The 17,699-nt window shown below is 32.8% G+C and overlaps 1 protein-coding gene across 6 annotated transcripts in view; it reads right to left on the bottom strand.

Moving 5' to 3' along the window:
- Hipk (Homeodomain interacting protein kinase) overlaps nt 1-17,699 on the bottom strand; it is a 220,834-nt gene that overhangs the window by 156,196 nt on the left and 46,939 nt on the right. For all 6 annotated transcript variants that reach the window (XM_075305032.1, XM_075305030.1, XM_075305027.1 and 3 more), the window contains exon 2: nt 10,599-12,335. In XM_075305032.1, the coding sequence (XP_075161147.1) occupies nt 10,599-11,379 (781 nt within the window). In that variant the 5' untranslated portion in view covers nt 11,380-12,335. The remainder of the gene's footprint in view (nt 1-10,598; nt 12,336-17,699) is intronic.

The following is a 17,699-nucleotide window of genomic DNA, read 5'->3' on the forward strand; positions in this document are numbered from 1 at the left end:
TAACCAATTTTATCAATCCCATCAACTCCATCATTTTATCAAATATGTAAGAATATGTTTGCAACAAAAAAGTGGGTACCGTATTGATCTTTTAAAATTATAATTTTTTTCACTCCTAGTTTTCTTAAAACCAAGAGCGGTATGGGTTTGTTGGAAGATTCACCTTGAAGTTGCGAAGTGGCGTTGGCATTAAATTGTATTTTTGTTTTACCTGCCTTTTTCAGTTTGAACCCAAGTAGAGTGCAGTATATCTGATATATAAACTAATGAGCTGAATTATGTAATGGTAAAAAAGTTCTTTCTTTTGGATTTAAAAATATGAAAAATATCCGAAAATAATAAAAATATGTATTTCCCATTTATATATTTTTTCTATTTTTAGAATTTGCAAAGTATCATCAATATAATACCAAATATTACATTGCTTTCCCATTATTTTTGTCTATGATTGGTTCAAATTTTAATAGACGATTTCAATGTGCGGAAATTTTGGAAAGGAATTGTTACTAAAATTAAATTACCGAGCTCCCTAATACACGTTTTTATGCTAAAAGACTACAACTGCAAAAGAAGATTATAAATCTGCAACCTGGAACTAAGAATTGAACTTGATATTCTATGCAGGTAATGTTTAATAAAATTAACTTTTAATTGAACAAAATTAAATTCGAATTATTCTGTTTACTTTCAGAAAAACTAATTTAGCTTACAGGCTGTTGATTTATTGGAAATCTAGGCGTATCTACATATTAGAAGGACCATGCTAACATGGTTATTATTATAAGGAAGATAATGATTTATATAATTTATGTAATTGTATTTGTAAGTTATATTAGAACAAACCACAAATGACAAGAACCAAATTTATTTGTCTATTGCATAATTCAAAAAATAATAAAATATTAAATATGTTTTATAAGAACACTCAAAAAAAAGTGAACTCTCTATTTCACTAAAGCCAATTTAACTCTATATTAGTTCATAGAATCATTATGTTTGGAAAAAGTTTACTTTACTCAAATAATTTTTTGCGTACGTTAGTTAAATGAACTAAAACACAGGAAAAAATTATACAAAAATAAAGCATAAAGGTTTCCTAATTTCGTATTTCTCACAAAATAGTTCATTATTTCTTTAAATTTGTAAATTTTACCAAAAATGTGTTCATCATGAACTTCGTATGGCACTAAAGACATTCTTGCAATTTTGAACTCCAAGATTTCTCTTAAAACTACAAAATTTTCTTTAACAAGTGCAAAAACTTAGTTATGTCTAATAAATTTTCTTGAATTTGTCGAAAAATATTTACTTATTTTTACCATATCGGAGTGATGCCAGCGCTTGTAATACTGTTTAGTTAAAATTTTCTAAAAAAAATCAAAATTTTCTAAAATTAATCGAAAGTTATCTTTCCTGGTGGGTTCACTGTTTTTTCAGTGAAACATATATTTTCTTTTATTTCAAATAAAATTAAATACGATACGCAATATATAAATTTTTTGATTGAAATTTATAGCCAATTTCAATTAATTATTTAATTGAATGACTCAAATAGTTGATTGATTTTTGTCGCGAAATTAATTAAAATTTTAATTGATTCAATTAAAACTGTGATTGAATTTTATGTTAAAAATCAATCACGTTTTTAATTGATTCAATCACACAATTAATTCATTCCGTGACAAAAGTCAATTAAATTTTTAATTGAAAATCGTGTTGGTTTTCAATCAAAATGGGTGATTGATACTATCATTTTCGTGATTGAAGACATTTCAATTAAAAAAATGATTGAATCCGCGATTTTCGTGATTGAAATCAAAAAAAATTTGTTTGTGTGTAGACAAATTGGTCGAAAGCTGAACATATCGCAAGCACGGAAATTCAACTTGGACTAATTGAAGTTTCAAAAAGTGCAAGAGCTCACCAATTCACGAAAAAAGTTAGACTGGAAAGAGCAAGGCGTTGTTCCCTTGCACGAAAGAGACCAGTTACCGATTTTGGTTTTCTCCGAAAAGGAGCCATTCCAAATTGAGCAGTTTGTGAACAAATAAAGTGATCGGGTTTACTTGTCAAAGGAGTGATCTGAAAATTTGCATCTTGGATTGGCCACCAGAACTTAAACGCTGCCAATGGTTTTGATGGGGGCCATCGCAACGACCGATGGTCGTTCCCATGGAATCGAATATTATCATATCGAAAATATCCTAAAGAAGGTATTTACGTTCCAACAGGAGTCAACATCACACTCAGTACGCGTCAACCAAGAATGTCTTAACAAGGATGAAGGAAGGATGTACCGCACAAAGACTCTAAAATTGTATATTATTTTCAACATTTTTTTTTTTCGTTGTATTTGTCAAATTTATTTGGACAAAGTTCGTTAGACTGCAAGATGGTTGGATGGACGGCCGTTTCGGAATAATTACCACATTCCTCATGAGCATCATCTACTTGCAGCAAAACTATCGACCAGTTATCAGAATAAATTCGGGCAATTCACTAAACCCAAAGTAACTCCAAAAAAAAAAGATTTTTGATAGTCGGCTAAATTTGTTTACAAATACTTCACTTTTCCAAATCATCGAATTGAGTGCAGTTGGCTGGGTTTATTTTTGAGCGTGCTTCCTCTTTCTTCATTTGTTTCGTTTTTTATTGTTGGATTGTTCTTCAATCATTTTCGTTGTTTTGATGCGTTGACTAAACTACAATTTTCATTCATTTTTTTTTAATTTAAAACAAAATTAAAAATTATAGCGCTTTACTCTTTTGCGTTAAATATCACAACCCCTCTACATATACAAATTAAATATTTCCGAGCAATCTTAAAATAATGTCAATCGTTTTCTTAGCAAATTAAAAATTAATAATTTGTTTTAAAAGTTAATTGTTACTGATCATTTTCTAATTGCTTATGTTTTTAGTTCTTATCAACTTTTTAATTGGCAATATTTTTGGTGATATTTTTTCTGTGTAGTCACATTCTTAACATTACAAACAAAAAAAAAAACTTAAGATTAAGGCGAAACAATGGAGGATTTCTTTCCCTTACCATAATTATTTCCTTGATTTAAATTGGCAAACATTGACTTAAAATGGGTACGTGCTTAAAATGAAACATTAAAATTTTTAAGACATTTTACGATTGTTTTGAAATTATCAAGCAGATATTCTACAAAATCGAGCATTTGCTGTGAAGTTATATAAACACTGTAGATATCGCTTGTAAATAAAAATAAAAAAGTTGGAAGTTCGTGATCAAAAATTCCCTAAGATCAGATTTAAATTCGCGTTGATACTGATAGTAGAGCAATCTATTGTGAGGTAAATATCTGCGAAAAAAATATGTAGCAAAACCTTAATCCATAGGTGGTGGTATAATAAACAATCGTATTGAAATTTCAGGCAGAATCTAATCAACAAATTATTGCATTCAATGTATCTTGGTGGGTGAACGTAACAAAAATTGTTTACTTTAAATGCCATAGTAACCAAAAAGATCGGAGAGTAAGTTTTTCTCTTTTAATCTTAATAGTCGTGAGAAAAGTCTTGAAAGAAGAGGCAAGAAATGATGAACAAATCTGAAAAATACATGGCAGTAATTACATTTGCAGACGTATTGTAATCATTTCGTTGCTCTAGGGGATTTTTTTTTAACTTTTTTATGGGATGATAAGAACCAATGTAGTAACATGTGCAAGATATATGTGCACAAGTTTGATGGGATTCAATTTATTTACACAACGATGACCTAGAAATTATAAACACAGATCACATATCAAGTGTAAGATTTTGAGGGTCTACAATATATGATGTAGATAATTTGATAAAAATATGGTCCGGCGCGACCCAAATCCGAAATGATAAATCGGTTAGCAAAGGCACTTGTCTCATTACCTAAAATAATACCGAAAACCTTGGATGTAATGACTTGCCCTTTTTCGAAAGTGTTATCACGTAGAACAACTATCGTGCACACTCAGAGAAAGAATGTGTTTACCTCTAACATCTTTCAAGAGCATACGATTATTTTTGAACGGGAAACATGTAACATGTTTATCGCAACCATGTTTTTTTTTTGGAGAATTATGTAGCTGATTTCAGCAAACATGTATATGTTTGGCGAGAAAAAATATTTTTGAAACAAAAATGTTCCATATTCTCCGTACACTTAGGGCGTTTTCGATTTGCAAAAAATATGTTGCCTTGGTGTTACACTACTTTTTCCCTAATTGACATTTCGCCCAAATGATAGTGTAATTCTAAAGTTATTGTTAATTTATAATATTGTGATGTATAAAGGATCCAAAATCTATGACAGTGTCCTTGATAGGTTGCAATCAATTTCGAGAATGTTGCACCCTTTTTTTCCAATCGAAATCGCCATTAGATGACAACCAAGTTCCTTTTATACACTGAAAAAAATATTGTCGCGAGGTCAAAGATTTCATGTCTTTAAAATACAAATGCCAATTTTGCTTACCATAGAAGACGCATTTCTCTAATATAAAGTTTTTTTCTTTGTCCAAAAGTCGATAAACTTTTCAATGAAGTCGTATTGTCCTTATAATTAAGCGATTAGACTTAAAAATGGGTATCATAACATGAAAGAAAAAATGTTTGGGCTAAGGTCAACTTGACTTTAATAATTCAGAAAAGTTCTTTAAATTTAATGAAATTGTCCTTAAATTTGTTGTCTTTTTGCATCTTGACTACAAAGCAAAAAATCGTTCAAATATAGGACATGTTTTTCAAAACTTTATTTTAAAGACGTTTTTTACTTGAAACTTAGCATAATTTCTACTGGAAGTCGAGACTTAATTTGGAAAATAAAGTAGTCGTTAACTCGTTTTTAAAGGACTTTGATAGCATATGAAGAAAAAAAGCAGAAAAATTAAAATTTGCTTCCTAAAACTCACAATTAAAAGAGAATTGTGTCTTAAAAGTATCCTTACTTGTATTCTCCGCTTCTTTGGCTCGGAATCAATACCAAAATTTTTAAAGTAAAGACAAAATCTTTGGAACCGGGTATGCTTTTTTTCAGTGTAAGAACTAGTGCGTTCACTGGGTCGAACGTGGATAAGATAAAAATGGAATCCATGGCCGCCACAAAAAAGCTCCAATCATATTATTTTGCACTACAAATGTCATCATAACTACCAGTTTTCTTCGTGTAGGGATTTATTAAGAGAAATCCGATTCCAAACAATTTATCACAAATGGAAAACCATTGTTTGAAGCTCAATACTCTTGGACTTTCGAGAAGAAGTGTGGCAAATGTTAAGGAAAACTATAACGATTTATTTTGTTCAAATAATTATTCCAGTTTCCAGTTATTCTCTCTTTGTTGATATCAAGGTTTCGTAATCTGACCCTGCATAGCGAGCGTCAACGAATCGAATTCCCATCTTATGAAATAAACATTTTATATTTATACTGAATTGACAAAGATCCACTTAAAATAGTTATGATCACCTCATTTAAGCTATGGAAACATGTACAATTAAAATAAACGTGTTGATTCTAAATTCTATTTATTTTCAAGGTCAATATTTTATATGATTTGACTCCAGTATCTTAATGTATGTTCCATCAACACATTCTAGCCAGTTTTTTGGTTCATAGAAATAAAATTTGGATACCTTTTTCTCTAAATTTGACATTTCAAGTTTTACCAACTGAGGATTTTAAGCGAAAATATTTAATAATCATTTTTTTACATTAGATTATAGTTTTCTAGTTATATAGGCAATTTGTTGTCGATTATTGTATTTGGTACAAAAATTAATCGTCATCATCGTCCACCCCTCTATTTAGGAACAAAGATTATAAACTTGAGGAAGATAGGAAATTGACTTGTGTCATACCAAATGTTGCATTTACATGTTAGTTCAATACATGTTTGTAATCTTTTAGTTGTTTTTCGTTTTTATTTTTGAAATAAAAAATTTAATTTTCTAATGAAACAATAAATTTTAGGCAACAACAAAAAAAGTAAATTTTCCCCTTTATGGAAATTTATTTCGTGCACTTAATTTCTTTTTATTTGCATTTTAATGCTACACACAATGCTGATTCAATCACGAAATTAATTGATCCAATTAATTTTTTAATTGAAATGTCTTCAATCACGAAAATGATAGTATCAATCACAGTTTTAATTGGGCATAGAAAAAATTCTTGATTAAAAAATTAATTGATTTCATTACCAAATTTCAATTAAGTTTTTAATTGATTCAATTAAAAACTTAATTGATGTTGATTGCAAAACTCAATTACATTCTGAATTGGCTTAGAATTTTTAGTTGGATTAACAATTGATTGTTTGAAAAAAAATTAATCAAAAATTTAATCACTTTTATAACTGACTTGGTCTTCCGAATTTGATTAAAAGTTAATTGTATCAATTAACTTTTTAATTAAAAAATTTAAAATTAACTTAATGTTTCTATATTGATTAAAAAGTTAATTGTACCAATTAATTTATTAATTGAAAAAAATTTCAACTTCAATTAACTTTTTAATTGGAAATATTTTGGTGATATTTTTTTCTGTGTATGTCAATACTTGTCGTATACGCGTTTGGTTCGAGTATTAAACTAATCTGGTAAATGGTTCGATCTCCTCAGTAGCTAATTTCCTATCTTCCCACAATTTATAATCTTTGCTTAGGAATACCAAAGTAATGATAGGCCGACGGAATAGCGGCAGGCATTAAAAAGGCGATGGCAAAAGCAAATACCTTTGATGCATTAAATGCTTTTTTAATCGGGAAGTGGTGCAAAATTAACGCAGATGAATTTAACATGAGCTTGTCATAGGATGTCCACCGTTTCAACAGCCGTTGCACTGATTTTACATCACTTATTAGGGTGTGATACGAATTCGGTATTTTGGATGTGAATTAAAATATGTTGTGATATTTTGCGAAATAAATAATTTTTATTAATTTTTTTTTTTGATTTTTAAGTTAAATGTCTAAGATGAGACGTTTAACTTCAAAACTAAAGAAATGGAAAATTCGAAATTTTTCTAGAATAGATTTAGCATTTTTTTTTTGACAAAATTTAAATAATTTGTAGCAACAAAAATAGTAAACATTACTTATGAAAAAGCGACTTATAAAAAATTGAATTAAAAGAACATCCTGTGTAGTTAAAATGAAAAAGAAATTTGGGAGGACATTTTTGAAAGTGACCATGTTGTGCTCAGTTCAATAAAATTTGCTTTTATGTAAAGATAGGTATTTTAAAGAATAAAGCATCTAACTCTAAGGACCCTTTTTTTTTGATACCAAAGGTACAAAAGGCCATTCGTGTTTTAAAGAAAGTAAATCTTCGTACTCATGGCAAAACCTTTTTATGTGTGGTCATATAGAGCAAAGTTTAATGGATTCTGAAATTGGGATTGGGTCCGAAGAGTTTAGTGTTCGTTGCTGTGATAAAATCCCATATATAAGCCAATGATTCAGCTAAGCCCAAGTAACAATGGAATTGCAAGGCTAGCAAAAATCAACTCATGAAGTATTTTCATCGGCCATCGGTTTTGTTCAAGTGATAGACCGCTTTGTGTTTTTTTTTTTATTTCAGGCTCACTTCGACAAGTCAGTCTATTTAGATAACAAATTTATTAAAACTACCTATTACATACTCTAGTTTTTACCGTTGAACCCTTCTGTTGAGCCAATCTGATTGTTCCAAAAACATTAGCAGACTGCTTAAGTTAACATTTTCTAGGTCCACCAGTAATGTGGGACACTCAGACAAGAGGTGTTTAATTGATACCTTGGCTTCCGAATCCTGACAGTAGTCCTTATACTTCGCCTATCTGTCATCGACCCGTTATAGCAGATATCAGGAGTGCTATCTGATGTCTTGAAAACATTAGCATATCTAGTGTGCGAATAAAGTTTAGATGGGGCCATGGGGCTCGGAGCCATTGTAACCCTTGCAATTCTGCCATTGGACGATCGTCATTATAACATACTTCTCACGCCGTATGAGCTTGCAGGTAACCGGAGGCATACCAACACATTCTAGTTCCCCTGAAATATGCAAAGTGCTAACTTATCCGCTTTGTAGTTCCCTGGTATGTTCCTGTGGCCATACACCCAAATTAAGTTAATATTATACAGTTCAGCCATCTCGTAGAGAGATTTGCGACTGTCTAGGGCCGTTTTCAAGTTATGAAACACAGAGTCCAAAGATTCTGGGTAACTGGTTGACTTATAAGTCCCCGGTCTGACACATAGATGGCGTCGCTAGTATTAAATGCATATTAATTATATTAAAATTTGACGTCTGTAAGTCAATTAGTTTGTGAGATAGAGCGTCTTTTGTGAGGCAACTTTTGTTGTTGTGAATAAAATGGAAAAAAAGGAATTTCGTGTTTTGATAAAATACTGTTTTCTGAAGGGAAAAAATACGGTGGAAGCAAAAACTTGGCTTGATAATGAGTTTCCGGACTCTGCCCTAGGGAAATCAACAATAATTGGTTGGTATGCAAAATTCAAGCGTGGTGAAATGAGCACGGAGGACGGTGAACGCAGTGGACGCCCGAAAGAGGTGGTTACCGACGAAAATATCAAAAAAATCCACAAAATGATTTTGAATGACCGTAAAATGAAGTTGCTCGAGATAGCAGAGGCCTTAAAGATATCAAAGGAACGTTTTGGTCATATCATTCATCAATATTTGGATATGCGGAAGCTCTGTGCAAAATGGGTGCCGCGCGAGCTCACATTTGACCAAAAACAACAACGTGTTGATGATTCTGAGCGGTGTTTGCAGCTATTAACTCGTAATACACCCGAGTTTTTCCGTCGATATGTGGCAATGGACATGGTTCCATCACTACACTCCTGAGTCCAATCGACAGTCGGCTGAGTGGATAGCGACCGGTGAACCGTCTCCGAAGCGTGGAAAGACTCAAAAGTCCGCTGGCAAAGTAGCGGCCTCTGTTTTTGGATGCGCATGGAATAATTTTTATCGATTATCTTGAGAAGGGACAAACCATCAACAGTGACTATATATGGCGTTATTGGAGCGTTTGAAGGTCGAAATCGCGGCAAAACGGTCCCATATGAAGAAGAAAAAAGTGTTGTTCCACCAAGACAACGCACCGTGCCACAAGTCATTGAGAACGATGGCAAGAATTCATGAATTGGACTTCGAATTGCTTCCCCACCCACCGTATTCTCCAGATCTGGCCCCCAGTGACTTTTTCTTGTTCTCAGACCTCAAAAGGATGCTCGCAGGGAAAAAATTTGGATGCAATGAAGAGGTGATCGCCGAAACTGAGGCCTATTTTGAGGCAAAACCGAAGGAGTACTACCAAAATGGTATCAAACAATTGGAAGGTCGTTATAATCGTTGTATTGCTCTTGAAGGGAACTATGTTGAATAATAAAAACGAATTTTGACAAAAAAAAATGTGTCTTTCTTTGTTAGACCGGGGACTTATCAGCCCACCTGTTATATATTTATGTAAACATTTGTGGGAATGTTACTTCTCAAAAAATTTCTAATATTTCTGGTTAAAAAACACGACAATGATCAGGTAATCTTTTTGAGATTTTAAGCTCCAACTTTATGGAATATACTCCAAAACCCACTTGTCCACCTAATATGAACCCACCGTGGTGTAATGGTTAGATGCCCGCCTTGCATACACAGGTTCGTGGGATCAAACCCAAACACTAAAATCTCTTTCAGCGGTGGATTATCCCCTCTCTATAATCCTTCTGCCCAGCAAAAGAATTTGGAAGTTCTTCTAAAAGCACAACTTTAAAAGCAGTTCCCAAAAGATGTTCTTTATTTTAAATGCACACGAAGTTCACTTGGGTCAATTTTTTGTTTCAAATAGGTTAAAAACAGAATACGAATTAATATTAAGGTACAAATTATTTCATTTTTTTTTTTTTTCGAAAAAAAAATTCTATATCCATTCTAGATAAATAGCGAATTTACATCACGACTTAAGTGATGCAAATTCAGTGCAACTGCTGTAAAAATTGTGGACATCAGTCCAATGACAAGCCCATGTTAAATTCATCGCTTCTGCGCCAATTTTGCACCACTTCCGGATCCAAAAAGAACATTTTCACTACTTTTTTGACGACGCTTTTTTTGCTGGGTGTCTTTGCAGAATTTACTCCCAGGCCATAGAGACTTTAGTGTACAGTGATAAATGATGAGACGATCATATACAACTTTTGAATGAAACTTATTAACCCCAGTATAAAATTAGCATTTGCATAAAGGGAACGAGGTTATACAAAGTATTATTATAACAGATATCTTGGTAAAGAAACTTCTCATCATTCAAGTCGCCATGATCCCATGCGATACGCGAGGCACTTCTTCTTCGTAGTTTTCAAAACATGCCCACGAAATGAATATACCCAGAAATCAAAGGCAGATAGTAGTAGGGGTTGTACTCAAGCTCAAACCGACCCAATCACTCTGTTTAATTTTTAAACATTAGTTTAATTAAAACAAAAACCGAATTATTTTATGATCGGGCGCCAAAATATATTTGCCCAATTTCTAAATCTCTTTATTCATATTTAGATCAAGGGATAACAATCATTAAGAACTTACCTGTTGTTACTTCACGCTTGCGCTTTGATGAAGAATTTCTCCGTTGCAAAGCCAATTGCTGCTGTTGAAAGAGGTGTTGTTGTTGTTGTTGTTGCTGCTGCTGCTGTTGTTGTTCTTGATAGTATCGATTTTTGTATGTTCTAGAAGTGTAACGAATGTTGTTCGTGGTATTGGATGTTGTCCTTGATGAATAGACGCTAGGTTCGATGACAATTGTATCCTCAGCACTGCCACTATTCAATGGATTGGCACTTATGTCGTCAATATATATAACTGCCGACTGTGGCTGATGCTGTTCCGTTCTATAGTGAAGCTTATTATCGTTAATGGAACTTTCACTATCGGCAGCGGCAATGACCGTTCCCGTACCCGGCTTGCGAAAATATTGCTGAGTGTTTAGGCGATAATTCGGATGATCGTATTCTTCCAGTGAAGAAGTGGGTCTTCTCTCTACCTCTGGCCTTTTGCTAGGATATACAATTGATGATCGATCGTCTTGTTGACTGCGGTAATGTTGCGAACTTTCAGTTAAATCTTCAATAGCACCTGAGGTGGGAGTCGATGACGATGTTGCACCGTAGAACAATGACTCGTTTTCTTCGTCAAATTTAAGTGATTGCTCCGGTTCAGGTTCGGATTGAGGATCGACTTGATGTTGTTGTTGTTGTATTACTAGGTCGTGATGATGTGAAAGTTGTTGCTGATGCTGGTGCTCACCCTCCTGTTCAGGGCGACTCGAGTAGTCGAAATAAGTTGGGCTCGTAACCGAAGACGTTTTCATTTGTCTCTGCTTACCGTTGGAGTGTAAATTTTGTTTTTGTGTACGAACCTTTGGCCCCAACTACAATTTCACAGGCCGCCACTACTGCTAATAGTGTTGTTGTTGTTGTTTTTGTTGCTATTATTACTACTGCTACCCAAAGATGATGGGATATTGTGATTCCTCTTGGCTTCGAGTGATTTAAATCGCTTGGCTGACGTTGTAGACGCCGTTGCCGAGCCGTTGTTGTAGCACCTTGTGTTGTTGGGCGTATTCAATTTCAATTTACTCACCACTGTGGTTTTTGCCAATTCAGCGCCAACACCAAAATTTTTACACTGCATTCGTAAGGAGGAATTCGAATGGATGGATGGATGGATTGATCGATCGATCGATCTGTATCATTCATTCATCGCAGCGCCTCTAGCAAATGTGCAAATTCTGAGCTTTTCCTGAATAGAATTTGCCAAAGTGTTGGGTAAATGAGGAAAGCGATCTTTGCTCCGTGGGGTATCGCGGATTTATTCAGAAATTGCCACAGATAGAAGGTACACACGCCGACCGACTACCTTTACGAAATTGAATTTGTTTTGTTTTTTTTTTTTTTTCAATTGTATTCCGAATCGAATCCCAGCTGTTGATGATATATTGGCCACATTGCTTCACGTGTTTCGTTTCGTTTGACTTTAATTTTTGTTTTCTTCTCTTACCAGGGGACGGAGGGATGCGCGTTAAAAGGTGTTTACATCAATTACTTATTTTTGTTGTTGTTGCTATTTTTTTATTCATCTATTTACATAATTCTACATTAGTTAAGATTAAATTATTTTGTTGTTGTTTTAGTTTAAATATATTTTGCAATAATATTTATTTGATTATGCAGCATTTATCATATTTGTTATTGTTGTTGCTACTTAGTAAACTACTAATTCATAATTATTTTTACGAAACCAACTTAAACATTACGACGAAAAAGACTGAAAAGAAAGAAAAATAAAAAAAAAATAATTAGTTAATAAGCATCACACAGAATAAATGTTTTTTATGTATTGTTATAGTAGATTTAAATATAGCAAAGATTGTTCTACACTGAAAAACATGCACTCTACGGAAAATTAATGCAAATTGTCACTAACCGACCTTGCACAGGACCGATGTCAGTGCTCCAGTTTTTCGCAATTTTAAAATTTTTCATATAATTTATTGATTTCTATATTATCTTGATATTAACATCTTATTGGATCCTATTGCTCAAGATCAGTGTTGTCAGTATTTTCCGAGTTCTTGTCCTCAAAATGGATCGCTTTTATCCCCAAAAATCCTCAACTTAATTTAAAATTCCCCATAAAAATCCCCAAGAAATTTTTGGCAAGTTTTTTGAAAAAAAAGTAAACGACTAGACTCTGCTGTAGAAAATCCGTAAAAAATTAAAAAAAAAAAAACATTTTAAATAAAATAACAAGTAAGGAAAGTCTAAAGTCGGGCGGGGCCGACTATATTATACCCTGCACCACTTTGTAGATCTAAATTTTCGATACCATATCACATCCGTCAAATATGTTGGGGGCTATATATAAAGGTTTGTCCCAAATACATACATTTAAATGTCACTCGATCTGGACCGAATTAGATAGACTTCTACAAAATCTATAGACTCAAAAATTAAGTCGGCTAATGCACTAGGGTGGAACACAATGTTAGTAAAAAAATATGGGAAACATTTAAATCTGAAGCAATTTTAAGGAAACTTTGCAAAAGTTTATTTATGATTTATCGCTCGATATATATGTATTAGAAGTTTAGGAAAATTAGAGTCATTTTTACAACTTTTCGACTAAGCAGTGGCGATATTACAAGGAAAATGTTGGTATTTTGACCATTTTTGTCGAAATCAGAAAAACATATATATGGGAGCTATATCTAAATCTGAACCGATTTCAACCAAATTTGGCACGCATAGTTACAATGCTAATTCTACTCCCTGTGCAAAATTTCAACTAAATGGGAGTTAAAAATTTGCCTCTGTGGTCATATGAGTGTAAATCGGGCGAAAGCTATATATGGGAGATATATCCAAATCTGAACCGATTTCAACCCAATTTGGCACGCATAGTTACAATACTAATTCTACTCCCTGTGCAAAATTTCAACTAAATGGGAGTTAAAAATTGGCCTCTGTGGTCATATGAGTGTAAATCGGGCGAAAGCTATATATGGGAGATATATCCAAATCTGAACCGATTTCAACCAAATTTGGCACGCATAGTTACAATGCTAATTCTACTCCCTGTGCAAAATTTCAACTAAATCGGAGTTAAAAATTGGCCTCTGTGGGCAAATGAGTGTAAATCGGGCGAAAACTATATATGGGAGCTAGATCTAAATCTGAACCGATTTGGCTGATATTTTGCAAGTTTTTCGAAACCCATAAAATATTCGGATGTACGGAATTTGAGGAAGATCGGTTGATATATACGCCAATTATGACCAGATCGGTGAAAAATATATATGACAGCTATATCTAAATCTGAAAATCAAAAGGGATCGTCTTTGAGCCGAAACAGGACCCTATACCAAATTTTAGGACAATCGGACTAAAACTGCGAGCTGTACTTTGCACACAAAAATATATCAACAGACAGACAGACAGGCGGACAGACAGACGGACAGACAGACGGACATCGCTAAATCGACTCAGAATTTAATTCTAAGCCGATCCGTATACTAAAAGGTTGGTCTATGATTACTCCTTCTTGGCGTTACATACAAATGCACAAACTTATTATACCCTGTACTACAGTAGTGTTGAAGGGTATAAAAATGTGCAATTGAATGAAGATTTCAAAACACAAAACCAGGAGACGGGTGCTCAAAATATCATCCGATACCAGCTCCCATCAGAGTTAATTATTGGTATAAAGAGTCATCGAATCATCTTATGCAAATCCTCGCTCGAGAAATAAAAATGGGAGTTCGGTCAACATATAGTCAAGAAATAAAATTGACTTATCGATCAAAATGTGTTGCTGTCCCGATATGAACTCTACTCTGTATGTGCGGGATATGCGTACATCACATGTTCAAAATCAGTGATGTTCGCATATGAGTCCTTACGAAATAATTTCACAATAGTAAAAAAATTTCTTAGGAAAAAGAGTAAATAATAAAGAAGCTCTTGGGCCACCCAAATAAATTCCGTGGAATAAAGAGGAGGAAAGCTTTTTTTATTTTTTTGAGAATCTCTGTACTTCTTTAAGCCTTTTTTTAAGCATCTAAAGAATTTCATATAAACCATAGTTCTTACTGTGATAATTACTCGTATACTGAACAAATATCGAAAATTCCCCACAAAAATCCCCAAATTTGTGGAAATTCCCCACCAAATCCCCAAGTCCCCAACGAAAAAATATCCCCGATTTGGGGAAAAATCCCCAATACTGGAAACACTGCTCAACACATTCCAATTTTTTTCTTTCTGATTTCGGATGCTCAAATATAAATGAGGTTTCTAAGAGTTTGTCACAGAATGGTAGGACTATCGCATAAACAGGTTCTGAGTCTATGAGGTAGTCCTACTAAGTTGTCCCAGGACATGTGCTTTGGAATCAATACCAAAATCCTTAATGGAAGGTCAAAATCTTTGGATCCAAGTAGACTTTTTTAAGTGAACACTAAAAGAACACGACAATATTTTTTTCAGTGTATAAAACAATTAACAGTATAGCAAAGCGCATGCTACTGTGGACAAAAGATAAAGCCAATCTTTTTCTGCGAAAAAAGCTTACTTGGATCCTATGATTTTGACCTTCTCTTAAGGATTTTGACATTGATTCCGAGCCAAAGATTAAATCTAGACTCTATAAAATTAAAATTAACATACAGATCTCAGTTAACGAATATTTATTCTCTCTTTGTTATATGTATATTAGCACACCTATTCACGTATAAAGTCATTTAAAAAAAATCCACAATATAACGTTAATCAAAAGATTCTACATCTTCAAAATACTAGTACTTATTTTGAAGAGTTTATCCTTAATCCAAAGATTCAATCTCAGTTAATTTAAGTATTATTTCCTTAAATCAGAAATGGGTTTCTTTACTTTAAGGAAAATTTGCTAAAGACATTACTGGCATAAATTTGAAGAATAAAATTATTAAAGCAAAGAATATGATCTTTTTTTTTTAAATTAAAATTTCTTCATTTCAAAGAAATTTGTCCTTAATAGTTTGTACATTGCGTGCTCTAAAATTTAATTAGCATAATCTTGCACATTAGATCTATATTTTTCCCAGTGTAATAATCAAAATCGTTAATAGCATGAACAATTTTCGCTTTGTGAAGAAATTTCAAAGATAAGTGTCCTAATTTAATGAAATCCATTTTCACAACGAAGATTATAAACTATTTTGTAATTAAAATGTTTATATTTTGAAGGAAGTTGTCATGGATATTGTGTCCTAAAATTGATAAAATTTTTAGTGTACCAAAATTCAAATGCCTTACTTTAGATACTTAGGACATTTACGGATGAACAAAAATGTCAATGAATCGTGTCCTAAAATGTTGATAATTTCAATTAAACGTACATCTACTTTAAATTTTATTATTGTTCAATTTTTCCCAATGTGAGAAAATATTGTTGATTTAAATTATTTTTCCATAAATTCAAAAGCTTTGAACAAACGAAGTACACAAATCCAATATCTCACAAAATAGCTTAAAATTGTGACTGTCTTTAATATATGGCACTGAGGATATTTTATTTCCAAAATTTTCCTTCAAAATACGAAATTTTCTTAAGCAAAAATATTATTAATAAATAAAATCTCTTCTACTTGACTAAATAGCATATTGCAATAACTTCAGGATTTTTAACATTAACTCATTGTCATTAGATTCGTATGCCAATAATTTTGTTCTAAATCAATACAGGACAATAATTTGACTTTTTATTAAAAACAATTATTTAGTTTCAATTTAATTTTATTAAAATATATTTTTTTCTCGAAATTTTCCACAGTCCAATGGTTAGGTTAGGTTAGGTTAGATGGCAGCCCGATGTATCAGGCTCACTTAGACTATTCAGTCCATTGTGATACCACATTGGTGAACTTCTCTCTTATCACTGAGTGCTGCCCGATTCTATGTTAAGCTCAATGACAAGGGACTATAAAAAGGGACAAGGGACCTTTTTATAGCCGAGTCCGAACGGCATTTCACATTGCAGTGAAACCACTTAGAGAAGCTTTGTAACCCTCAGAAATGTCACCAGCATTACTGAGGTAGGATAATCCACCGCTCAAAAACTTTTGGTGTTCGGTCGAAGCAGGAATCGAACCCACGACCTTGTGTATGCAAGGCGGGCATGCTAACCATTGCACCACGGTGGCTCCCAGTCCCACAGTCTAATGAAATTTATCCGGCTACGCCAACCGGTTACTTCATATTTCAACATAAAATTTAATTCTCTGAGTGGTATAACTGCCTATACTGAAAACAATAATTATTCTCTTTTTGCGATATATTCACGTATAAATAAATGTCAGTTCAAACACTCACATTGTAACAAATATGTTTTCTTAATTCAAAAAAAAAAAAAAAAACTTTAAACCGAAGACGCAAAATTCTCGAAATGATATATTTGAAGCATTTTTATCTTAAATCTGAAAATGCAATACATACGTTAGTTTAAAGGCGTTTTCTTTAAATCAAAATTTGTTATCTTACTTTAAAGACAATTATTAGAAATTAGAAGACAATTTACCTTCGTTCAAAGGCACACGAATCTAACGGATTTCCAAGATTCGTATCCTAAATTAAAAGAAAACAATTTTTGAAGCAAAGATTATCGACTTTATTTTACATAAACTTTCGATATTTGTTGTTGCTGTAAATTGGGCATCCTAAATTTTAGGTTGCGTAATCTTTCATATCATATTTCATATGGGCAATATCAGTGTGGTAGCTAAAACGTATGACAGGGTTGTTACGTTTTTCTTGTTTTAACAACGCATGGTGAAAAATTCAAAAAGTGGAATACAATCTAGTCGAATTTTCGGACGAAGTAGTTTATTTTCCAACACTGAAAAAAATATTTACGTGATATTAAAGATTACGCAACCTAAATTTTAGGATGCGAAATTTACAACAAATTAAGGACAAATTTCTTTAAAATAATGAAATTTTAATTAAAATAAAGCTTATAATCTTTGCTTCAAAAATTTCTTTCATTAAATTTAGAACACAAATTTTGTAAATTTACGTCCCCCGGTTAAAGTCGCGTGCCTTTGAACCAAGGCTAATTTTTCCTTAAAGTAAAGAAACACATTTTTGATTT

Source organism: Haematobia irritans, chromosome 4 (assembly GCF_050003625.1).
Source record: "Haematobia irritans isolate KBUSLIRL chromosome 4, ASM5000362v1, whole genome shotgun sequence".
In the NCBI taxonomy this organism is placed as follows: domain Eukaryota; kingdom Metazoa; phylum Arthropoda; class Insecta; order Diptera; family Muscidae; genus Haematobia; species Haematobia irritans.